Raw genomic sequence first — 21,927 nt, forward strand, 5'->3', positions numbered from 1 at the left:
GAGGCGGCTTTGGAGGTGCTCACGTTGGTCTCGCCCCTGAGCTGATTGGCTGACCCGCTGGGCCCAGGATGGGCCGGGGGCGGGTCCATTTAAAGACCTCGGGACAAAAGCGGTCACTGTCTGCTGCCCAGACAGGTGCAAGCCCAGCTGGGCTCCGTCCTCCTCGGCAGTGAGCCCATCTCCTGGGGGATGGGGTGGGCTGTGTTTCCTTGACAGACGTTTGAGAGGTTCCAACCCCAGCGCAGCGGAGACCATGGCCCCTCCTCAGGGCTCTCGGGCCCCGCTGGAATTCGGAGGACCCTTGGGTAATGGGGCAGAGGGGGGGTACTTAAGGCCTGAGACTTAGAGGGAGAACTGGAGGGTTGAGCTGTGAACAGGGATCTGAGGGTGAAAGACTGCGAGGTATCGGGGTAGTGGGGTCTAGGGGTTTGCAGGGGAGTGTCGGGAGAAGGGGCTGCAGAGCTGGGGATTTGTGCAGTGGAGGACTGGGCCGACTAGGGGAAATAGGAGTGGAGTCCTCGAGGGGAGCAAGCTAGAAGTCAGAGAACGGGACCAAGGGCTTAGAACCGGATAAGGAAGAGGGCAGTGGGAATGCCGAGGGAGCCCTGGGTATGAAAAGGTGCCTGTGGGGGTCAGGGAGAGCCGGAGAGCGGACCCCCGGACGGATCGCCCCCTTCCCCAGGCGCCGCGGCGCTGATGCTGCTGCTCCCGGTTACTATGTTCCACCTGCTACTGGTGGCCCGCTCGGGCCCGGCGCGCCTCCTGGGCCCACCCCCCTACCTGCCAGGACTGGAGGAGCTGTGGAGCCCGTGGGCGCTGTTGCTCTGTCTCACCTGGCTCGGCCTGCAGGCGGCGCTCTACCTCTTGCCGGCGCGCAAGGTGTGGCCTCTGCTCGCGAACGCGCGGGGAAGGCGGCGGAGGGCGGGGGCTCGGCGAGAAGGAAGGCCCCCCTCAACCCTTATCAGAACCGCTTTGTGCCCGCAGGTGGCTGAGGGGCAGGAATTGAAGGACAAGAGTCGACTGCGCTACCCCATTAACGGTGCCTGGGGGCTAGGTCCTTGCGTGGAGCTGCGGGTTTGGGGGGTGGAGCCCCAGGCCCAATGGGAAGGTCATGGAGATGCGCCCGCGACCCCAGACACTTATTTTGCGCCTCTTTTACACCCAGGACAGACATAGGGGGTTTCATTGGTTCTCTCCACAGCCCTCCTTCCTCCATTCCTAGCACTTACTGCTACTCAGAGAAGTGGCTGGGGTGACCCTCAAAGAGCCAAAGTGTCAGATGACTGGCTAGGTCTGCAAACTCCCTGGGCTTTAGGTTGTGTGTGTGTGTGTGTGTGTGTTTAGGGGTGGGGGGCGGCAGAGGTGGAGAATCTCAATCCCAGGACTCACCATGTGCTGCGGTTCAGGCTTCCAGGCCCTGGTGCTGACAGCCCTCCTGGTGGGCCTGGGGGTGTCAGCCGGGCTGCCTCTGAGCGCGCTCCCGGAAATGCTCTTGCCCTTGGCATTTGCGGCCACCCTCACCGCCTTCATCTTCAGCCTCCTTCTGTATCTGAAGGCTCTGGTAGCCCCTGCCTCGGCCCTGGCACCTGGAGGGAACTCAGGTGAGAGGAGATCCAGTCGGGTAAGGATAGAGGCAGATGGGGGTGCTGGCTTGCACCTTCACCCTGCTTTATTCTCCAGGCAATCTCATCTACGACTTCTTCCTGGGACGGGAGCTCAACCCGCGCATCTGTTCCTTTGACTTCAAATATTTCTGCGAACTGCGGCCTGGCCTCATCGGCTGGGTATGCTGGGCATGGCTAAGTGAGCCTCCAACCAGGGGGAGGGGTGGGATGGGTGAGCAGTGCCTGGGCAGGGCCAAAATTGTGCTGACATGTCATTAATCATTCCACAAATATTTGTTGAGTTCATCATGTGCTCTAAGCACTGCTCCAGGTACTGGGAGACAAAAGAAAAACATAGTTACAGGGGAGAAAGAAAAAAAAAAAGTCTGTCTTCATGAAGCCTACATTCTAATAGGAATAAAATACGTCACATGTCAGGGATGCTATGAGGAAAAAGCACGGAGGGAATTAGGAGAGACCATTTTAAATAAAACCGTCATGTGCAAAATCTATTTTGAAGAGATGATTCCGTGGTGCTAGAGGTCAGAACAGTGCAGAACTTCAAACTCATCAGTGGACTTAGCAAGCTATCCATCGTTGGTGGCCTTGACAACAGGCCAACCGTGTTTTTTGTTTATAATCACGCATACTGGTCTGTATGAAGCATGTCTTGGGCAAGGTCCCCGTAACCCTGGAAACTGCTTCATCCAGAGGCGGGAGGAATGCTGAGTGCCCATCAGGGGTCTGGATCCTGGACTTTAAGGCTATTTCCTCATGTGTGAAATGGAGTAAGAGCTTCCACCCAAGATTATGGTGAGGATTAGAATTGGTAGCCTGACTGACAGCACCAAGCCCAGTGCTACCTGAATGGGGATGCTCAGCACACATTCGATGCCAGCTAGTCATTACTGAGCACTTACTATGGCCAAACACACCGGGCTGAGCACTGCACACACATTACGGCCATGATTATCTCCATTTTCTACGTGGAAGTGGGAAAGGAGGCTGAGCTTTAGAGAGGGTGAGCAGCTTGCCCAGGCGGCAAAGCTGAGATTCAAAACCAGGTCAGATTTAACTCTCAAGCCTGCAGTGTCCAGTTGCTCCCTATCCTGCTCTCCTGAAGGGAACACTGCAGGACAAGGCAAGGAAAAACAGGTTAGGAGGCAGACAAATGGAGTCTCTCTGCCCCTGGGGACATGGCTGGAGCCACTCAACAGAGGCCTGGAGAGTTAGCGACGGAGAGCTGAGACAGGGGACAGGCTGGTCGCTGTCTTTCCAGGCACTGTCACCTTTGTAGAAATGGACTGGGGACAGACTGCCCTGTCTCACCCTCCGCCTAACCCCCAGGTCCTCATCAACCTGGCCTTGCTGATGCAGGAAGCAGAACTTCGGGGGAGTCCCTCACTGGCCATGTGGCTGGTCAATGGCTTCCAGCTACTGTATGTGGCTGATGCCCTTTGGTACGAGGTGAGGCAGGACAGGGCTGAGGAGGCAGGGGAGGGTGCCTGAGGACTTTGCGGGGACTAAGCCAGTGTGTCTGGGTCCTGTTCCTGCAGGAGGCAGTCCTGACCACCATGGACATCATCCATGACGGGTTTGGCTTCATGCTGGCCTTTGGGGACCTCGCCTGGGTACCCTTCACCTACAGCCTGCAGGCCCAGTTCCTGCTTTATCACCCACAGCCTCTGGGGTGGCCCCTGGCCTCATTCATCTGCCTCATCAATGGTCAGTGGGGAAGAGCAGCATTCCCTTTCCCCTTTCATTATTTATTGAGCACCCCTTGGGTGGGTGCCAAGCCTCACATGCTTCTTTAAAGCTAAGGGCTGGGTCCTCGGTCTCCTGGCAGACGGAGTCTAGGCTGTGGGTAGTTGGTCAGGGTCAGATGGAAGGCCCCTGACCGCCCGCTCATGCTTTCCCCCAGCTGTTGGTTACTACATCTTCCGTGGAGCCAATTCTCAGAAAAACACCTTCCGAAAGAATCCTTCTGACCCCAGAGTGGCTGGTGAGCTGGGTTTCTTGGGTGCCATGAGTGAGGTGGGGCAGCTGGATTTCCAAGGGCTCCCCCATCCTGCTATGTGTCTTTCTCCAGACCTTGAGACCATCTCTACAGCCACAGGGCGACAGCTGCTGGTGTCTGGGTGGTGGGGTATGGTCCGCCATCCCAACTACCTTGGAGACCTCATCATGGCTCTGGCCTGGTCCTTGCCGTGCGGTGAGTGATTTGAGAGAGGCTACAAGTGTGAGTGTGGGGGGCCAAGGTAGAAGATGCCCAGTCTGGGTGCAGAATGGAGAACAGGGCTGCACCCCAGTGGAGGGAGTAATCAGGGAGCTGGGGATGCACTCAGGCTGTGGCTGGGGCAGACCTCTGCAACAGCCTAGCATGCCAGCTCTCCCTGCAGACGTTAGCCCTTTCAGCATTGAGCCGATGTCCCCGTGAGCCATTAGTGGCCGAAACGTTTGTGAACTGGTAGGCTGGCTGAGTGGTCAGAAAAACCCCTTTCCCCACAGGGGTGTTCCACCTGTTGCCCTACTTCTACTTCCTCTACTTCACCGCACTGCTGGTGCACCGTGAGGACCGGGATGAGCGGCAGTGTCTGCAGAAGTACGGCCTGGCCTGGCACAAATACTGCCGCCGTGTGCCCTACCGAATCGTGCCCTACGTCTACTGAAGCAGCTCCAGACACCCCAGGTTGGGGCATGTGCCTGCCCAGCTGCCAGCACACTGGGCACCAGGAGCCTGGACACACCCGGACACAAGGGCCTGTATCCTACCCTGCCCTGAGCTCCAAAACACTGGGATGAACAGCCTGATAGGTGGCTGGAGCAAGGGGGAAATGAAGCCAGTGCTCCAAAATGGAGTGGGTGTGTAAGGGGGGGTGTGCTGCTCTTCCTCCTTAGATAAACAGCTGGAATCCTTGGTGCTGCTTCTCTCCCTTTCTGGGCCAGGCTGTTTAAAGACTGGCTGGGTCAGCCCCAGTCAAGGAGAAGCTGACAGGTAGTTTGTGGGCCCAAGAGTCTGGGGGACGGTGGCACAACAACCACCACTCAGAAATGGGCACTGGCGACAGGGTAGAGCGGTCACAGCTTTATTAATGACAAAGGGTTCAGCCGGGGAGCTCCTCAATGAGAGTCCTCCGGGCAGGTGGCAGGGGGCCTCCCCAAAGCTGCTCCAGCTCCCCCGTGAGGGCTGCCACCTCCTCGGCCGCCACAGTGTGAGCTCGGTGGGCCGTGGCACAGTCTAGAGCCAGGGGTGTGAGGGCGTCCTCATTTTCGTTGGTCCAAGACAGAAGGAACTGGCATTTCTTTCGGGCCCGGTAGAGGCGATCTCGTTCTTCGGGGGCCACCGCTTGTTTCCGGGCCCGGCCCAGGGTCTGCGCCAGGTCCCCCAGCGCTGCCAGCGTGTAGCTTTTCTGGTTGGCCGGGCCCTCACCCAGCAGGATGCGGGCAGCCTCGCGCATGGCACCCCGTGTGCCCAGAGGTCCGGGGGGATGCTCGCCTGCTTCCAGCACATGGGCTGCGGCCTGCAGGGCTTCCTCGGCAGAGGCGAAGACCTGCTGGGCGCCCAGGGCTCCGGAAACGCCGAGCAGTGTGGCACAGAAGTCCGAGAGCAGCGCCTCGTCGCCGCCGTGATACAAGGCCAGAGTGTGCGCGTAGGCAAACAGCACGTTGGGCAGCTGGAAGCGCACGAGCGGCGACGTCCGGCCCCTGCTCAGGCTGGCCAGCGCGGGGATCCGGGTGGGCACGGCGGGAGGGCAGGCCCCGGGGAGGTCTCCAAGAACCGGCTCGACGGCCGCGGGCTCATCCCTCACGGGTTCCGGCGGCATCCTCGCGGGGGAGGGCTCCAGTTCCTCGGCATCACCGCTTGGGGCATCACCTAGCTCCTCCAGAAGCCGCGGCCCGGCCCCGCGACCCCACCACCACGGCCGCCACGGAGGCAGCAGCCGCCCGGCCTCGCCTCGGCTCAGCAGCCGCTCGAAGGCCACCTTCTCGGCCGGGGCTAGCCGCTCCCAGAGTCCTGAGAGGCCGCCGGGCGCCGGGCCAGGCCTGAGGCCTGCGTCCCCGGGCTCATCCTCGGTCTCACGTTGCTGACGCAGCCGGCGCAGGGCGGTGGCCAGGCGGCTGGGCGAGGCGCTGCGACCGCGCAGTTCTCCCAGCACCTGGTCACGGTAGAACTCTTCGGCGCAGCTGCCATGCGCCCGGTAGCAGCGCAGCGAGCAGTAGGGCACGTTACAACGAGGGCAGGTGTAGCGAGCCGGCTGGGCCTCCCCAGTGGGGCAGAAACCACACGGCCCTGCCGGCTCCATGGCAACTGGCGCAGCACACAGCCAAGGAACTCACACGCGCCGCAGATCGGAAGTTTCCGGCGCTTCTCGGCTACTTCCGCCTCTTTACGGGGCCGACGGAGCGCTTCGTCAAAGTCCCTCTCGGCAGTTTCCGGCCGCATTCGGAGGTCAAGCCACGCCCCCCACTTGACCCGAGATACGGCACAGGAGCCATTGGTGAAGTAGCCCCGCCCTGAGCAGTGGGAGCGTAGGAAAAGGGCGTCTGCCGGGAGTTCCGTCGGTACCAGCCCGCCCCCCAGTGGTTGCTTTTAGCATCATAAAGCGCTTTGGCAAAACCCAATCTTTTTTTTTTTTTTTCAAAACCCAATCTTGACTAAACTTGAAGGACAGGGAGGCCTGGCGTGCTGCTGTCCATAAGGTTGTAGAGTCGGACACGACTGAGCGACTGAACTGGCCTACTCTAGGCACTAACTGTGCCAAGTCGATGGGAGATGAGGCGTCCCTGCGCTGGAGGGGCGGCCATTCTACTAGGGAAGAATGGAAGGAGAGTGAAAGGAAGACCAGGGATGGGTACTTAGCCTAGACAGGGTGTGTTGGGGGCATTTCCCCTCTTGAGGAAGCAACATTAAAATTTTTGAGCTCCTCCCTGACTTCCAAAGAAAATACACCGAAGAGCAAAATGAGATGGGGTACCTGTCATAATGGAACTGAGTGTGGTAGATTGGGGGTGATGACTCACCAACTGTGCCAAAAGCTATGAAGCCTCGATTTATGGCACCCCTGAAAGCTCTGGTTCTTTGGTGCCTCACTTACTCATATTCAGTCCCACAACTAGTCAGTTCTACCTTTAAAATACCTTGTCTTTATCTCAATATGGATCATCTATTTTCCTACCAAGATCTGGATGGATTTGAAGAGTCTGCTCATTTTTGCATCCCCCCTTCCCAGGTGTCACTGGAATTTTTCAGGCAAGAGTACTGGAGCGGGTTGCCATTTCTTTCTCCAGGGTATCTTCCCGACTCAGGGATTGAACATGGGTCTCCCGAATTGCAGGCAGACGCTTTACCGTCTGAGCCACCAGGGAAGTGGGTTCCCAGGTGTCACTAGTGGTAAAGAATCCGCCTGCCAATGCAGGAGATGCAAGAGACAGGGGTTCAATCCCTGGGTCAGGAAGATCCCCTGGAGGAGGAAATGGCAACCCACTCCAGTATTCTTGCCTGGAAAACTCTTATGGACAGAGGAGTCTAGCAGGCTACAGTCCATGGGGTTGCAAACAGTTGGACATGACTGAGCAACAGTGCACACACACCCACACTACCCCTGGCGGTCTAAGCTACTTGTTCTTCAATTAGATGACACCAGCCTAACTGGTTTCCTTTTGCCAGCCCTCCAGAAAAGTCAGCTAGAGAAAGTAGATCACAAGTCACAATCCAGCAGGCCCTTACTTTAAAACCTTGACCTGCACTTGGACTGAAACCACACTCCTCTCCACATCTGACAAGACCCTGTAGGATCTGCTACACACCGCCAGAGTTTTCCTGGCTGAAAGTCACCATCTCACCACTTAATCATTTCCTGTTTAAGGTCTCAGATCCCATCCTCAGAGACCTTCCTAGGGTAGCTGTCTATCCACCACTCACTCCCTCTTTGATTACAGCACCCTGCTTACTTTCTTGTAACTAGTAACAACTTGTAACTAGTTTTCTTGCTTTCCTCACAACAAACTAAACTCCTAACTGAAAGAGATGGGGCCAGTGTCTTTCTAGAAAGCTCACTATAAAAGACAAAAATAGCCAGTACATTTGTGCACATTTCTAGATGGCAGGAACTGATCTAAACACTTTATATCCTTTAATCCTCAAAAGCAACTCTCAAGAGAAGATGGCAAGGACTTCCCTGGTGGTCCAATGGTTAAGACTCAACACTGCCAGTGCAGGGGGCTCCAGTTCAACCCTTGGTCAGGGAACTAGATCCCTGATGGGTGCAACCAAAGTTCCCCATGGAGCTACAAAGATCTGGGAGATGATGGCAGAGGACTTCTCTGGCGGTCCAGTAGTTAGGACTCAGTGCTTTCACTGCCGGGCCTGGATTCGAGCCCTGGTTGCCAAACCAGAATCCTGTAAGCTGCATAACACAGTAAAAAAAAAAAAAAAAGCCAGCCAGCCAGTGAATAAATGGAGCAAGGACCCAGACTCAAGACAGTCCTAGCTAGAGCCCAAGGTCTTTACCTCATAGTATCTGTATCCCAAGAACCGTGAGGTTCAAAAACCTTAGCAGAATGAATGCGTATGCATGTGTTTCTAGGAAACTTTAATCAGCTCCAGATAACTCCACTTCTGGGAACACTGAACCCATCAACCAAGCAACCTCACCTGTGAGGTCTATGATTACGTTAGCAAGGCCAGTCAGGAAATCACAACAAATGGTCACTGCGGTGCCAATATGATCAGGCAACACTTTCTAAAGCTAGGGTAGACTAGATTCCTGACCTGGACTCCAGTAAGGCCACACCTATTCCAAGTTCAGAGAAACACTAGACTGATATTCCTCAAAGGGCTGGCCTCTGTGGTTACCAATTTTCACAGGAAGTTTTTTAAAACATGTTTACCACTCTTCCACTCCCATCCAGTCACTCAGTTTACAATGCCAGGAAACCAAAGTGAGGCCTGTTCATACCACTAGCCCTAGAAACCACATCATTCCCTCAGGCCCTGGAAATGAAGATGAAACAATGGTATGACTGGGTTAAGTGGCTTTATTAGAGAAAGCCAAGATTACAGAGGACTTAGGAGTTAGCATTAGGGCCCTTCTTCTTGCCAAAGGTGGGCACAACATTGACAAAGCGCCGGTTGTACTGCATACGCCTCTTGGCCCTGCCCGTCTTCTTCTTCTTCTTCTCTTGCTTGGCCACCTGGGAAAAGGGAGGGATGATCAGACCTAGGTTGCCTCTTCTAGGCCTTTCTCTGGCTCATTGCCAATAACGAAGAAACCAAACAGGGCAAGAGCCCAGGGTTTTGGCTTAGCTGTGCCAGAGAAAACAAAATCCAAACACCACCACCAATACTCTCACTTACCTTGGGAGTCTGACCTCTCACTTTCCCAGCACGGGCCAGGGAACCATGGACTTTACCTGTAGTGGGAAAGGAGGACAGCAAGCAGTTGAACAAGAAGGCACCACCAAGCAAAATCCTTTCTCCCTCCCTCCAACTTAAGCTTTTAAAGGCAAGATGGGCCCAAGAGGAAATGAAAACAAAGTCATAGAGATTTGAACTCTGACCAAGAATGTCTAGTCTGGTACATTCTGGAGTGCCACTTCAGAATTTTCTAGCTCCTGACTTTAAACAAGACCTAAGGAAGCTTCGGGAGATAGTGAAGGACAGGGAAGCCTAGCGTGCTGCAGTTCATGGGGTCGCAAAAAGGAGGACACACTTAGTGAGTGAGCAACAAAGAGCACTTTAGTGATCTGGTCTGACGACCCAGTTTTGACGAGGACACTAGGACCCAGACAAGGGTCTATCTGGTAAGTGACTGAAACAGAACTACACTCTGGCTCAAGTCTCCCGTGGACCGCTCAAAAGTTCCTTCTGAGGGAAGTAAACAGGAAGAACCACCCTGGATTGAGGACACACTCTACACCCATAAGATTACAGGCGGTTCAAAAGACAGTCCTCCCCAACTCACCTCCAAGCATGCGGCCGGCTACTTCCAGAGTACTCAGAGCCTCCACCCCACACTGGCCCAGAGTAGCCTCATCCTCTAAGGGCGTGCCAGCCAGGAGCAGGACTTGATCTTCTGGAGCGATGCCCTCCAACGAAGCTACATGAGCCTATGGAGAAAAACAAGGTTCACCGTTTCCGCAAGGAGCGAGGATGAAGAACATACGCACAAAAAAACCAGAGGGCACCAGGGAGTCTTACCTTGATTTGGGCGACCGTCTCCTGGCCGGTCACCTCGAGAGTGTGTAGCTCCTGGGCGCGGACAAAGAGCTGCATGTTGGCGACTGAAAAAAAGATAGGGAGGGGTGGTTTCTAAGAGAAGAAATACTCTGGGAGAGAGGAGGATCGGTAAATGGGTGGGCGGCCGGGGACGGATGCGCAGGGAAGTGGGTGGTCTCGGGGTCTCACGTGGGTAAGGCCCGAACTGCCAGCGAGGACCGACGGGAATCAGCCCCAAGAACAGTCCCTCGTTCCCTGTTTTTTCCGCGTCTTCTAACCTCGAGGCCAATCTGCTATTAAGTCCTTCCGATCCACCCGTAGCCCAACTCTTACCTAGATCGCGGACACCGCTGCCGCTACCGCGAAGATGGAGTCGAGAAAGAGGAAGGAGCGAGGAAGCGAACGTCCTCTCCGCCTGCTGCGTGCGACGTCACTGAGGAGCGACCGCCACGGCCTCTGATATTTGTACCGCCCGAAGCCGTTCTGGCTCCGCCTCTTTAGGACTGCGCAGGCGCCTTCTCGGTCCCGGGCGGGGCGAACAGGAAGGGGCGGGACCAGGCTGATTGCGCACGCAGAAAGCTAGTTAGGGGCAGTTCAAGATGGCAGCGACTATGTTTCGGTTTGTGCTGCGGGGCTGGAGGACCGGTGTTCCGCCGGGCTGCGGATTACGGAGACTGGTGAGAGAGCTGATCCTGGAGCTGAGGGCAGAGGGCTAGGTGTGAGGCTCACTGTGTGCCTTATAATCTAAAAACTGCGCCCCTCCCTAGGGGGCACTTTTCTGGAGCTCAGATACAAGATTGACAGAGAAGGTTGCAGGGCCTGGAGCGCGTTTCCGAATGTGGGGCTTGAAATATGATTGGAGGACAACTTGAGTTAATTAAATTAACAGGATTGAAATATGATTGGAGGACAACTTGAGTTAATTAAATTAACAGGATTGAAATATGATTGGAGGACAACTTGAGTAAGTTAACAGGACAACTTGAGTTAATCAGCACATCGAACTCTCGCTGCCTAGTTTTTTTCTTTTTTTGGCTGCGCGTCCTTTTTTTTTTTTTTTTTTTGAAGAAGCCATTCCAGAGGGTGAAGATTGGCCCCAGATCATTGGCGAGACTTTTGGGAACCCAGGACTCAAGATATATAGGCCGCTTCATCTTTTCATTCTCATTGTAACCCTGGGAGCCCGGGCTTTCTGTTGGGAGAAGTATGGAAGGACAGACTGTAATGTGACCTTAGGTATATTGTTTGCTAATGTCTTTATCTGTCTTGGATGTACAAAGGAGGTAGTAAAACCCCTAACATGTCGAATTAAAAGAATTAAGTGAAACAGTACCCCTAAGCACTTAGTGCCTGGTTGTGTCCAAATGAATTTGAGCGTGAAATGTTCCAGGTGAGGGAAGGTCACTTCAGATGAGTGTGAGTGGGAAATTATCACGATTGCTGAAAGTCCCTAACCCAGAGGTAGAATATTTCAGTAGAATCTTCAGAGGAAACTAAAATAATGAAAAATGCCGGATTGGTCAGAGCTAGGGTTACTCGTCTTTCCAGAGGTATACACACATTTCTCATTTGAGTCCCACAAAAATCCTGAGAGGCAGGCCCTTCTGAGTTCCTGAATTGTACCCTTTGTTGTTCAGTCGCTAAGTCATGTCCCCCATGGACTGCAGCACACACCAGGCTTTGCTGTCCTTAACTGTCTCCCGGAGTTTGCTCAGATTCATGTCTGTTGAGTCCGTGGCACTCAGCATCATATCCTCAGCCTTGTACCCTGAGGGTAACCCTGTGGCCTCAGCCTGTACCCTGCAGCCTGGCAAACCCAAGTCTGGTGCTTTCCTACTTCCTGACCCCAGGAAAAGGGGTAGCAGCGCAGTGAGCGGCCTCTTATTTATACTATTTAAACTCCAGCCTTTTATTTATACTATTCTCTTTGCCTGTAATGTTTCCTTTTTTCTACTTAACTGAAGTTCTGCCAGCTGATGGAGAGATTTTTTCTTTTTGTCTCAGAGCCAGACCCAGGGGACTCCTGATTACCCCCGCTTCCTGGAGTCTGTGGATGAATACCGTTTTGTGGAGCGCCTGTTACCCCCCACCAGCATCCCAAAGCCCCCAAAACACGAACATTATCCCACTCCTTGTGGTTGGCAGCCCCCTAGAGGTGAGCTGGGTGATGGGGATAGCTTGAAGGCTGCAGGGAAACATCCCCCTCCCTAGAGGTCTTTCTGCCTTGCCCCAAGCTCTTGACTTCCCAGAGGGTTATATTGAGGTCACTTAGAGCTGGCATCTTAGGTTCAACAAAGGGCCGGGGATTGGATACCTGTTTTAGTAGGACCCATCCATTCACACTAGTGGGGTGAGGTCTTCTCATGTGGGAAAAGTGAAGCATAGAGATGACCCAAAAACTTCCACCCCAGCCATAACTGAGAACATGGCTTGGGAGTTGGGCAATTCTGTGTCCAGGTTTGGTTTTGCCATGCATTGTCAGTATGATGTAGTTGCTCAGCCTCTTCCAACCTTAGTTTCAGCAAAAAAGATCATCTGCTCAGCACATAAAGTGCACTGTGCAGAGCTCGGCCCGTGCTAGGTATTCGGTTCTTGTAAATCGCCATCCCTTTGTGCCGGATTGATTTTAGCCTCCCTGACCTAGTGGAGAAGGGCAACAATTGGCTCCAGAGGGGGACCCAAAGATCCAGGGAGGCATAGCCCTGATTTCATTTCTTCTTCAGCACCTGCTGGTGCCGGGCCTGTGCTGGGCATCGAGGTACCATTGTGAACAAGCTGATCCTGGCACTAAACTTATGGAAAGAGCGGGTCTCCTGATCTGAAGTCTGGAGGTGGCTTTGCCGTTGTGTTCACTGAGCCCCTACACACTGAGGAGAAAGGCGAGGTGAGAGGAAGTCTGAGGACATTTGACTTATCCCTGTCCCTCTCTGTCACAGACCCCCCACCCAACCTGCCCTACTTCGTGCGGCGCTCTCGGATGCATAACATCCCAGTCTACAAGGACATCACGCATGGAAACCGTCAGATGACTGTGATCCGGAAGGTGGAGGGGGACATTTGGGTAAGTGGGTGGGTAGGTCAGGGTCCAATTCTGACCTTTCAGGGCTAAAGGGACAGGAGCCTCTGGAGGGAAGGGTCTCCTGACCAGGCCTGATCCGTCATCTTCCCCCAGGCCCTGCAGAAGGATGTGGAAGATTTTCTGAGCCCACTGCTGGGGAAGACACCTATCACCCAGGTCAATGAGGTGACCGGTACCCTTCGGATCAAGGGCTACTTTGATCAGCAGCTCAAAGCCTGGCTCCTGGAGAAGGGCTTCTGATGCCCAGCTGAGCAGCCTCTGTGACAGCATCCCCCTCAGACTGGAGTCCTCGGGATCCTGGGAGGAGGCTGTTGGAGCAACAAGGAAAGAGGGGGTACAGAGACCAGGGCTGAGGGCTTTTGGAGCAGGCCTTGCATGTATAGAGGAGGAAATGGGACTCTGTATGGGTGTCAGCACTGGGGGAGAGCTGTCTAACACTGGAGATGCACCAGAAACAGCCACGTTGCGGGGAGTGTTAATTCCTCCCTGCCCCACTTTGGCGGGATCCTTCTCTCCCTTCATTGGAGCTCCTTGACTTTAGCCACTCAAGCTTTAGAGGTTGTTAAACTGCCCCTCTCTCAAAAGCAATAGCCCAGCCTGGTTTACCGGAGGGTAGCCCAGGGCAGACCCATTTGGCACATTTCTTCCTTGGCCCGCAGACCTTCACTGCTGCAAAAAATCCTTGAGCCCTTCTTCTAGGTCAGACCTGGCTTGGTAGAGGCTACAGAGAACCTAGGGTGACTCAGACACAGATCCTGGAGGTCTTCATTTCCAAGTGCCATGCACGTCAGACCCTGGGCTCATTCCTTTTACCCATGGAGAGGTAAAAAGTGGTCTCCATCTCATTCTGTATTAGAGTTGGACCTGACTGGGTTTCTAGCTCCAGGAAGCTAAGTGATTAGCTGGCCTGCAGGGCTCCTTGAGTTCCTGGCGCAGCCCACGGCCATCCCTCTCAGGTTGCCAACCTGGTATCAAGGCTGGACAATGTACTTGAGGCAGGACGGTGTACCTTTTGTCCCTATCGTCCTATCTTGCCCCAGCCAAGGAACCTTCACACTTGCCTCACCTTGGGAGTCCTAAAGGCCAGAGACCTGAGATCCACCCCATCCCCACCTCAGGATGAGGCTGCCTCAATACAGGGTTCAAAGCATGGCTCCCCTACTTGCTCTTACCTCAAGCAAGGTAGTTACCCTCTCTGGGGTTGTTTTTTAGTATGTAAAATGGGTATATCTTCCGAAGACCTTAATAATTCAACACTGTGCCCAGGGACAGTACTGCCTTATATAAATAAACCCACAGATTCCAGGCCACTCTCAAGGCTGTCAGCCTGAGTTTAGAAAAAGGGAGTGTGGCACACCAATCCTATCACACCAGTTCCACCAGTCATTAATGCAAGTTTTTATTTGGCTGTATATACAATTTAAGCTATTAAAATTTGTACAATATTTACAAATTAAATAATCATCTGAAACTGTCTCCAGCAACTCTTGTAACATAAAACCAAGGGGAAAAAGACAGGGCAGGCAAGGCCTTGGCTCCTGTGGGCCCTACCTGGCCCAGAGCCTTCTCTAAACTGGAAAGATGAGGAGCTCAGCACTCCTGCTTCCCTTTCCTGGGGTGTCAGGCATTCCAATTCAAAATTTAAGCCAGAAGACACAGCAAAGAATAACTCCCATTCTTCTAAACTCAAGAAAAATTCTGCAAGTTAAGAAGTGGCCTTTCCGTAGGTTCTGAGGCTTGCATTGGTTCAGAATCAGACACACGCGCTCTCAGCCTAGAGTGAGGCTGCCCGGTCCCTGCTGGGTGAGACCAGAGTCTCACCTTAAACTACAGGGAGAAAAGGGCCCGGGGGGGAGGGGCAGAGCAGGGCCCCTTGGTGCTGTCGCCTGCCCCTCCACCCCCAGATACTCCTTTCCCTGAGTTGTGTGGTTGCCAGTAAGACATGGAAGTGCCACAGGGCACAAAGGGCACAGCAGACCACCACAAAGAGCTTCTGGAGAGTTTAGGTAGGAAAAGAGGTTAGGTACCAGTCTTGGTGGGCGGGCCCAAGAGCAAGTTCCTGGCCTGCCTCCAGCCCCTTGAGTCCACACTCGGGAACGGGAGCTAATACTGTTCGGCACTGCAGCGTGACTCCACACACAAGGGGGGCTCAGAGGGGTTGCCCCTTCTCCCAGAAGGGCACTGGGGGGTCAGAGGGCGTCTCAGATGCTGCACCTTTCTGCCTTCACGGGCCCAGCAGAATACAGGGCTGAAGGGTTGGAGAAGAAGCCTGCAAGTGACCCCAAATCCCCATGGCTGCCAGGGGACTGTAAGGGGTGGAGTCAGCTGGGGCCTCCAGCCTCTTTCCACTTGGTCTAGGGTGCCACCTCCTCCGCCTCAGAGCTGGGGGTTACTACTCCCTGGTGCAGGTAGGGAGGGAGCTGGCACTTGGTGGCAGGATGTGTCCCAGCGAGGGCTGCTCGAGGGGGCAGGTCAAGACTGGGGCATTGTCAGTGGGCAACAGGGGACTCCAGCTTTTGTAGGCGGCGGCGGCGCAGCTCCGCTGCATCAGGCTCCCCATCTTCAGGCAGCTCCTCGGTGCCCGCTGACTCCGGAGCTGGGGACAGAGAGGTCCAGAAGTGGAACCCAGACAAGGCCCCTGGCCCACTCCCTGGGGGCTGACCACAACTACCTGAAGGCTTCTCAGGTTCAGGGGCTGGTGGGGAGGCTCCCGGGGATGGGGTGGTGGCCTCAGAGCTGGGGATGCTGGTGGAAGAGGTGGCAGCAACAGCGCTAGGGGCAGCCTCCTCAGTGGGGTTAGCTGCGGTGGCAGGCCGGGGGGGCCTAGGAAGAGAAGGGATGAGAGGAGGGCGTGGCATCCTGGCCTGACTGGACAGACTGCACTCGGTGCGCCTGGCAGGGTCAAGTCCAGCACTGACGTCATCAGCGGACACCAGTGAACAAATGTTGCGTGACTCCTTGGAATTCTGTACCACAGACAGTAAACCACGAACAGGCAGGGACTGCGGGCCGCGTTCACTGTTACACTGCCGAGTCCCCATCTGAGGTGCCAGGCAGCTTCCAGACCAACTAAGTACACCGAATAACCCACGAAGCACACGAGTCTCAGACTCAAGCTCCCCTCCAAGTCTGTACTGACACTGCTGGGTACCGTGCACTTTGTACACGTTCCCTGCGAATAGGAATCAGAACACCTCTATTCAAATAAGGTAACGAAGGTCACAAAGTGAGTGATAGGATTGGGACTTGAACTTGGGCCAGGCTAGCTCCAGGTGACTATCTGCTGTCTCAGATCAAGGGCAGTGATTCCCAGTCAAAGTGTCACCCTGTGTCAAGAGAGGGTGTACAAGATAAAATTCAAGTACCAGGAATTATGAGTAATCTGACTTTAGGAAAGTATAAAGGAACAAGATTCAGGTCAGCTCCTTAATAAACCCTACTCCTCCATAGATCCAGACAGGCCTTGTGCAGGGGCAGGATAAAAAGTCACCAAGAACCCTGACACCTTGGGTGTGCCTACAGGTAGAATGCCTGAATCAAAGGGTGGCAGGAGAAAAGGGCTGAAAACCACCTCTGGGGGCCTTCTCTTGGCACCTCCACACCCCTGCCACCCACCCTGGCCCCAGGTGTAGACGTACCCCAGGGAGGCGAGCACGGTGAGGTACTGGTTGATCTGCAGCATGGCGGCATCCAGCAGCGTGTGGATGTTGCGCAGGCTCTGTAGCCGGGCCTCCAGGTGCTGTCGCTCGTGGCCTTCCAGAGCCCGCAGCTCCTCTGGGGTCAGCCCAGCAAAGCCTGCAGGAGGCACAGGCATGGGGGGGAAGGCTGAAGGGAGAGAGAGAGGCTCAGCCTGGGCCTGACACCCCCCACCTCCCCAAACCACCCCTGGAGAGGCCCCACTTACCAAAGGGTGGAGGCAGCGGCATGCCCATCCAGGGAGGGGGGAAGGGAAAGCCGGGGGCAGGGCTGGCCTCCGGGGAAGAGGCAGGGCCAGGTGCTGGGGCAGAGGCAGCAGCAGCGGCTGTGGTTGTGGCTGCTCCATTGGGCCGAGAAAGGGCGGCTGAAGAGCAAGAACAGGAAGTCAGCAAGTGTTGACGGGCCTCTGCTTCCCTTGCTTCCATCCCCTGGCTGATGTACCAAAGGGCTCACCTGCACTGCTGGACGGAGGGGCCACAGCCTCTCCTGAGCCGGGGGGAGGTGGGACAGGCGGAAAGGGGCCCATGGGGGGCCACAGTGGGAACATGCCTGGAGGGAAGGGAGGCAGGAGGCCCTGGGGGACTGCAGAGAGAAGACCCGTGGTGAGAAAGGGTCCAAACTGATAGATCCAGGTCGCAGGCAGGGGCTCTGGATGTCCCCTGTCCTCTGCTCCCACAGGCCCTCTCTGAGCTCAGCACAGATCACTTGTGACTGCAATCATCTATGTCTCTTCCTGTGACCAGCCCTTGTGGCCCCCCCACCCCCTCTAGAGGGCAGAGACTCTGTTTCACCTCAGGATTTCCCATTCCCAGTCCAGGGCAAGTACCCAACACTGTTGGACGGGCAGATGAAGGGGCCACTCACAGTTGGGGGGCTGGGGCAGGAGTGGTGGGGCGTGGGGGGCAGGTGGCGGCCCCTGATCTGCAGGCTCAGGGGGCGGTGGTGACTGGGTCGGCAGCGACGCCCGAAGGACGTCCATACGGCAGGTGGGGCAGGTCTGCTGCCGCTGGAACCAGGAGCGCAGGCAGCTGGGGGTCAAGACCAGGCAGTGGTTGGCAGGTCCCTGGGATTCTGCCTCCCAGAGCCACCCCTGATGCCCAGGCTCCTAAGCCTCTCCCACCTGGTATGGAAAATGTGGTTGCAGGGCAGTCTCTTCGCACCAGTCACCATCTCTTCTCGGCAGATAATGCACACATTGTCCATCGCCTGCAGTTCCTCTGGGGTGGCGTCAGGATACCTGGTCAGAACAGGCCAAGGGCACGTCAAGACCAAAGCTGGAGGTGGGGCACCTGGGGCAGAGCTTGGGCGAGCAGCTGGGACGGGGCCACTTACAGAGTGTTCATGTTGCGGATAGCTCGGCGAGACATGATGGCATCAGTCACAGCTTTCTTGAACTGCCTGAAAGGACAGTTTCAGTAGAGGAGGGAGACAGAGGGGGAGGGGTCGAAGGTGTGGCGGGGCCGGGCTAGGCTCACCTCATGGCCAGGTACATCGGCCGGATGGCGAAGAGGGGGAACGTGTGCACCTTGATCATGATGGTCATGAAAGCCATGTACAGCAGAACCTTGATGAAGCCTGGGCATTGGGGACAGAGAGTGACGGGTCACGGGACTGGGCAGGCCGGGCTGGGGATGCCGGTACAGGTTGGGGAGGGCCAGGCTTCTCTCACCTGTGAACAGCTCGGTGTAGAGCATGTACACAGCCTTGTTGTCCCAGGGATTTTCGCTCTGGAGGTCCACGGAGTGTAGCACATACTTGATGAAGATGGTGAGCACCATGGTCATCAGGATGGCGTACTGGCGGGGAAGGCAGGGAACAGAAGAATGCAGCCCCCTTGCTCCAGCCAGACTCTGCTATCCCCAGGCCTGTGCACAGCGGAGTGCCATGGGACAAGCACAGGCTTGGACGCCACCAGGGTCCTCCTCGCTTCTCCACTCACTAGCTGATGGGACTTTCAGCAACTCACTAGACCACTCTGAACTTCAGTTTGCATGTCTGTCAATGACAGAATTAACTGCTTCTGTGTAACAGTGTTGCTTTGCTGATTAAAACAGATGCAGGTTTTGCTCAGCACAGGGCCGGACATACAGAAAGCACTCAACAAAGATGGACCATCATCACCAGACATGCCTCCCCAGCTGTCCATCAAGCTAATTCCTTCTGTCCATTAACAGCCAGCTCCTCTGGAATCAACTGAGCGACCAGTCAGGGCTCCTCCACACATGCCTTTCTAGGCCTTGCCCACTCTTCTAGGAGTGCGTAGTGAACAGGGCTGGGACTGACTGACCGACAGCCCCTCCTTGGTGGCCACACGGGCTGGCCACAGAGCAGGTGCTCAGGAAAGGTTTGTGAAGTGATTCAAGGCACGTGCTGTGCCACCTCAGGCTTGTCCTCCCAACCTCCCAAGCCAGTTTTACCTCAAAGCCAAACACCAGCTGCACAGAGGCCCCTCGGGTCAGGATGCTGTGATAGGCATGGCTGACGAAGAGGAAGTCCAGGATACCCAGGAGGAACATAAGGGCTGTGGGGACCCCCCAAATGGGAGGTTGGTGGGGTCAGCCCAGGGCCTGACAGCCACTTCCTGCTCCAAGACAGCTCCCACCCTCAAGCCCACCATGGCCCCAGCCATCTAGTCAAGTGGGCACACTCCACCGAACCCGGCCCCCTGGGATCTCTGGTTCTGCCTAAGGGTGGCCCAAGCTCCAGGTGAGGAGGCAAAGAGCTAACAAGGGGCCAGGCAGTTGAGAAGCCCTGGAGTGGAACAGGGCAGAGATGATGCAAATTAACTTCCTAAATTATCTTTCCTGTACAGCTGTGGGTGGAGCGGGCAGCCTGTGCTCTACGGCATGCTCCATGGTTAATGACTTTTCATGTTCCAGTCCTTCATGGCGCCTCTTCTCCCTCAAGCTCCCTCCTCTCCATTCCCGTGGGTCTCACTCACAGACAATGCGGCAGTGAAAGAGCCAGGAGATATTGGGGCTGCGTTCCATCTGAGGCAGAGCAGAGAGGGGGCCTGTCAGGAAGTCTGGGGCTCACCCCATACCCCCAACCCAGCCCTCACTCCACGAGTCTGCCCTCTAGCCACTCTGCTCCAGAGAACCCCCTGACCCAACTCACAAAGTCCACACGGTCCTCAGCCAGCCAGTGAAAACACTTGAGGAAGAGAAGGAGAGTAAAGAGAGCAACAAAGCGGGGGCTGAAGTCGTCCCGAAAGACGGTGAAGGCCAGACAAGTCTCAGTGACAGCATACCAGGAACGTTCCAGAAGGTGCTGGAGGTTGAACAACGAAGGATAGGGAACTCAGACATTCTGTTTGCCCAGCTCCCTGCTCCTCACCTTCGGAGCCATGAACATCTTACCTCCATCTCTGCTGCCCTCAGCTGTCCGAAAAACACTTTGCCCATCACCTTGCCCAAGAGGAAGACAAGGACGAAGGCCTGGATATACAGGACCTAGGAGTGAAGAGAGGCTATGTTTTGAGGTCACTTTCTGCCTTGTTCTGTCCGGGGGCTCATCATTCAAGAACCTCTCCACATCCTCAACACAACTGGTTCCAAATTAGGTCTGGCAGTACTTCACTCTTCTCCTACCTACCTGACCTTTAGCCCCACCCCTGTCTCAAGCCGACTCCTCCTTCCCTCCCAGGGAGTTCCTCCCTCCCCGAGCCCTGAACTCACTGCCATGCTGGGGCTAGACTTGGTCAGGTACACCACCGTGGGGTAGAACTGGTGCTTGAGGTAGTAGGCATGAGCCACCACGGCCCCGGTCAGCGCCAGGCTGGCCGCCATCATCACGGCAGTTCGGAACATTGCCCTGGCCTGAGGACCTGCAAGGGGAAAAGAGAAAATTGTTGATGCCCATACCGTGCAAACCTAGCACCGTGCCTGAGACGCCGTGTTAATAAACAGGAGAAAGGAAAGAAAACCTCACTTCATCCTCACCATCATCGCGTCAAGAATAACATATGCTCCCCTATCTTACAAATTAGAAGGCTGAGACTCAAAGGGGTTAAGAGGTCACACTGACGCAAGGCCTGGAGCCTGAATTAGTCCTGTTTCAAATCTAGGGCTCTTTCCACGCTGCCTTGCCAGACCGCCGCCTCTAGGGAAGAATGAGGAAAAGCGGCAAAGTCGGAGGAGGGACCTGCTCCCTTTGCCCCTAAAAGTGACTTTGATGGGGTGGGATGCAAAAGCAGAAACCTCCAGAAGCGGGAACAGGCCGCCTGGTCTGGGAGAAGGCAAGGTGCTGGGGGGCGCAGCCGGGCAGGGGCAGCGCCAGTGACAGCTCGGTCAGGGTGGGCAGCTCTGACGCACGCCCCGCGGGAGCGGGGCGGGGTACGTCAGCCTGGAACCCTGGCGCCCCCAGCCCCCGGGGCAGTGTCAACTCGGGGCACCGGAGAAACGGCCGACCGTCAGGATGCAGGAGCGGGACGGATAGGGACCCGGGTCGTCCCCACCGCCGCGCACCTGTAAGCGCCAGGAGCTGCGAGCGTCGCAGGCGGGGCCGGGCCTCCGGGAGAGCGGCCGCGCGGGCGCCCGTCTACCACCAGCTGACAGACCGACAGCGGGCGGCGGGGCTGAGGCGGCGCGTCAACCCCGGAGGCTTCGAGGGGGAACGCCCAGGTCCCGACTCCAACCACAACCCGGGCCCGACCCCGGCCCACTCACCAGGAGCCCAGCACCGCGAGCCCGCTCAATGCCCGCGACTGCGGAGGCGGCTCCGGTTAACAACACTCCCCACCCCCTGCGAGCCGGAACTTGGAGGGTGAGACACCTCACTTCCGGCGGGGCGGGGCGGGGCGTGGGTCGTACCACGCGCCCCCTTCCCGTGCCCACGCTGCCGCTGGCGCCGGGAGTGGCAGTCCCACTACCCGTCTGGGGTTCGCGCCTATGGTTCGCGCAACAGATGAGAGAGGCGAGAGGTGGTCTGAGCGGCAGAGGGGCACCCGGGGAAGATTAGAGTCTCCCCATTTACTAAGCACAGATGGTAGCGTCTCCGCCGCTGAGTGGACTTAACTTACCCGAGGACTCGGGCTTTCAAAGCTGCTAGCGGGAGAGGAGGGTGGGAGGGGAGTCGTGCGGGCCGTACCATTCGGAGAGGCTGCGTAGGCAAGGGAAAGACATTACGGGCCTAAGAGAAATAAACAATGTTTTAGAGACTCATTCCAAGGGGACCCACAACAGTTAAGTTAGGCGCTTTCTCAGAGAACTGGATGCAGGAAAGAAAAACGTGTTCCCTCCTAGATCACCCCCAAACTGGGTGGGAGTGAGTTAGATCCCCGTGGCTGCTACTGATTGCTCAAAATAGAGTTACGCGGACCAATCAGAAAA

General features: G+C 56.0%; 5 protein-coding genes across 7 annotated transcripts; 2 read left to right on the forward strand and 3 right to left on the reverse strand.

Annotated features, from left to right (window-relative positions):
* The first annotated feature begins 28 nt into the window (after positions 1-28).
* On the forward strand, positions 29-4,521 carry TM7SF2 (transmembrane 7 superfamily member 2). The gene is made up of 10 exons (XM_040256253.1): positions 29-305; positions 683-879; positions 985-1,039; positions 1,407-1,601; positions 1,681-1,784; positions 2,952-3,071; positions 3,161-3,329; positions 3,526-3,606; positions 3,694-3,816; positions 4,113-4,521. The coding sequence occupies exons 1-10, from the start codon at positions 254-256 to the stop codon at positions 4,271-4,273; spliced, it is 1,257 nt and encodes a 418-aa protein (XP_040112187.1). The 5' UTR covers positions 29-253; the 3' UTR covers positions 4,274-4,521.
* Positions 4,522-4,674: 153 nt separating this feature from the next.
* Positions 4,675-6,226, reverse strand: ZNHIT2 (zinc finger HIT-type containing 2). The gene has a single exon (XM_040256261.1). It carries the CDS (start codon positions 5,906-5,908, stop codon positions 4,709-4,711), a length of 1,200 nt encoding a protein of 399 aa, XP_040112195.1. The 5' UTR covers positions 5,909-6,226; the 3' UTR covers positions 4,675-4,708.
* A 2,396-nt stretch (positions 6,227-8,622) lies between these two features.
* FAU (FAU ubiquitin like and ribosomal protein S30 fusion) lies at positions 8,623-10,494 on the reverse strand. The gene is made up of 5 exons (XM_040256336.1): positions 10,156-10,494; positions 9,805-9,887; positions 9,569-9,713; positions 8,962-9,017; positions 8,623-8,798 (listed from the first exon to the last, which is right to left on the reverse strand). The coding sequence occupies exons 2-5, from the start codon at positions 9,877-9,879 to the stop codon at positions 8,673-8,675; spliced, it is 402 nt and encodes a 133-aa protein (XP_040112270.1). The 5' UTR covers positions 9,880-9,887; positions 10,156-10,494; the 3' UTR covers positions 8,623-8,672.
* Positions 10,373-14,377, forward strand: MRPL49 (mitochondrial ribosomal protein L49). 3 transcript variants are annotated; one of them, XM_040256324.1, is made up of 4 exons: positions 10,373-10,499; positions 11,833-11,977; positions 12,759-12,883; positions 12,995-14,377. In XM_040256324.1, exons 1-4 carry the CDS (start codon positions 10,422-10,424, stop codon positions 13,139-13,141), a joined length of 495 nt encoding a protein of 164 aa, XP_040112258.1. In that variant the 5' UTR covers positions 10,373-10,421; the 3' UTR covers positions 13,142-14,377. The 3 variants fall into 3 exon arrangements, 2 of the variants coding, with proteins under 2 accessions (XP_040112258.1, XP_040112257.1); XM_040256323.1 differs by having other exon boundaries at positions 10,396-10,499; positions 11,827-11,977; XR_005723678.1 differs by having other exon boundaries at positions 10,404-10,538; positions 12,995-14,372.
* Positions 14,285-21,553, reverse strand: SYVN1 (synoviolin 1). Its single transcript, XM_040256221.1, has 16 exons — positions 21,265-21,553; positions 20,275-20,423; positions 19,957-20,049; positions 19,715-19,867; positions 19,539-19,587; positions 19,015-19,118; positions 18,267-18,393; positions 18,073-18,172; positions 17,930-17,995; positions 17,718-17,834; positions 17,462-17,625; positions 17,051-17,179; positions 16,806-16,961; positions 16,540-16,726; positions 15,573-15,724; positions 14,285-15,497 (listed from the first exon to the last, which is right to left on the reverse strand). Exons 2-16 carry the CDS (start codon positions 20,404-20,406, stop codon positions 15,391-15,393), a joined length of 1,836 nt encoding a protein of 611 aa, XP_040112155.1. The 5' UTR covers positions 20,407-20,423; positions 21,265-21,553; the 3' UTR covers positions 14,285-15,390.
* Positions 21,554-21,927: the final 374 nt, after the last annotated feature.

This window comes from Oryx dammah, unplaced genomic scaffold (genome assembly GCF_014754425.2).
Source record: "Oryx dammah isolate SB20612 unplaced genomic scaffold, SCBI_Odam_1.1 HiC_scaffold_15, whole genome shotgun sequence".
Taxonomy (NCBI): Eukaryota; Metazoa; Chordata; class Mammalia; order Artiodactyla; family Bovidae; genus Oryx; species Oryx dammah.

What these genes read in the sequence shown, in the direction of transcription:
- SYVN1 (XM_040256221.1), bottom strand. Translation starts at nt 20,406, where the DNA reads ATGTTCCGAACTGCCGTGATGATGGCGGCCAGCCTGGCGCTGACCGGG. An exon ending in AGCTGGTGTTTGGCTTTGAG is followed by an intron (nt 18,394 to 19,014) that starts GTAAAACTGGCT and finishes CTTCCCCGCCAG; the next exon opens with TACGCCATCCTGATGACCAT. An exon ending in AACCACATTTTCCATACCAG is followed by an intron (nt 17,626 to 17,717) that starts GTGGGAGAGGCT and finishes CTTGACCCCCAG; the next exon opens with CTGCCTGCGCTCCTGGTTCC.
- TM7SF2 (XM_040256253.1), top strand. Translation starts at nt 254, where the DNA reads ATGGCCCCTCCTCAGGGCTCTCGGGCCCCGCTGGAATTCGGAGGACCC. An exon ending in GGCACCTGGAGGGAACTCAG is followed by an intron (nt 1,602 to 1,680) that starts GTGAGAGGAGAT and finishes TTTATTCTCCAG; the next exon opens with GCAATCTCATCTACGACTTC. An exon ending in CTGATGCCCTTTGGTACGAG is followed by an intron (nt 3,072 to 3,160) that starts GTGAGGCAGGAC and finishes CTGTTCCTGCAG; the next exon opens with GAGGCAGTCCTGACCACCAT.
- MRPL49 (XM_040256323.1), top strand. Translation starts at nt 10,422, where the DNA reads ATGGCAGCGACTATGTTTCGGTTTGTGCTGCGGGGCTGGAGGACCGGT. An exon ending in TGGTTGGCAGCCCCCTAGAG is followed by an intron (nt 11,978 to 12,758) that starts GTGAGCTGGGTG and finishes TCTCTGTCACAG; the next exon opens with ACCCCCCACCCAACCTGCCC. An exon ending in AGGTGGAGGGGGACATTTGG is followed by an intron (nt 12,884 to 12,994) that starts GTAAGTGGGTGG and finishes ATCTTCCCCCAG; the next exon opens with GCCCTGCAGAAGGATGTGGA.
- FAU (XM_040256336.1), bottom strand. Translation starts at nt 9,879, where the DNA reads ATGCAGCTCTTTGTCCGCGCCCAGGAGCTACACACTCTCGAGGTGACC. An exon ending in AGACGGTCGCCCAAATCAAG is followed by an intron (nt 9,714 to 9,804) that starts GTAAGACTCCCT and finishes TTTTCTCCATAG; the next exon opens with GCTCATGTAGCTTCGTTGGA. An exon ending in TGAGAGGTCAGACTCCCAAG is followed by an intron (nt 8,799 to 8,961) that starts GTAAGTGAGAGT and finishes CCCTTTTCCCAG; the next exon opens with GTGGCCAAGCAAGAGAAGAA.
- ZNHIT2 (XM_040256261.1), bottom strand. Translation starts at nt 5,908, where the DNA reads ATGGAGCCGGCAGGGCCGTGTGGTTTCTGCCCCACTGGGGAGGCCCAG.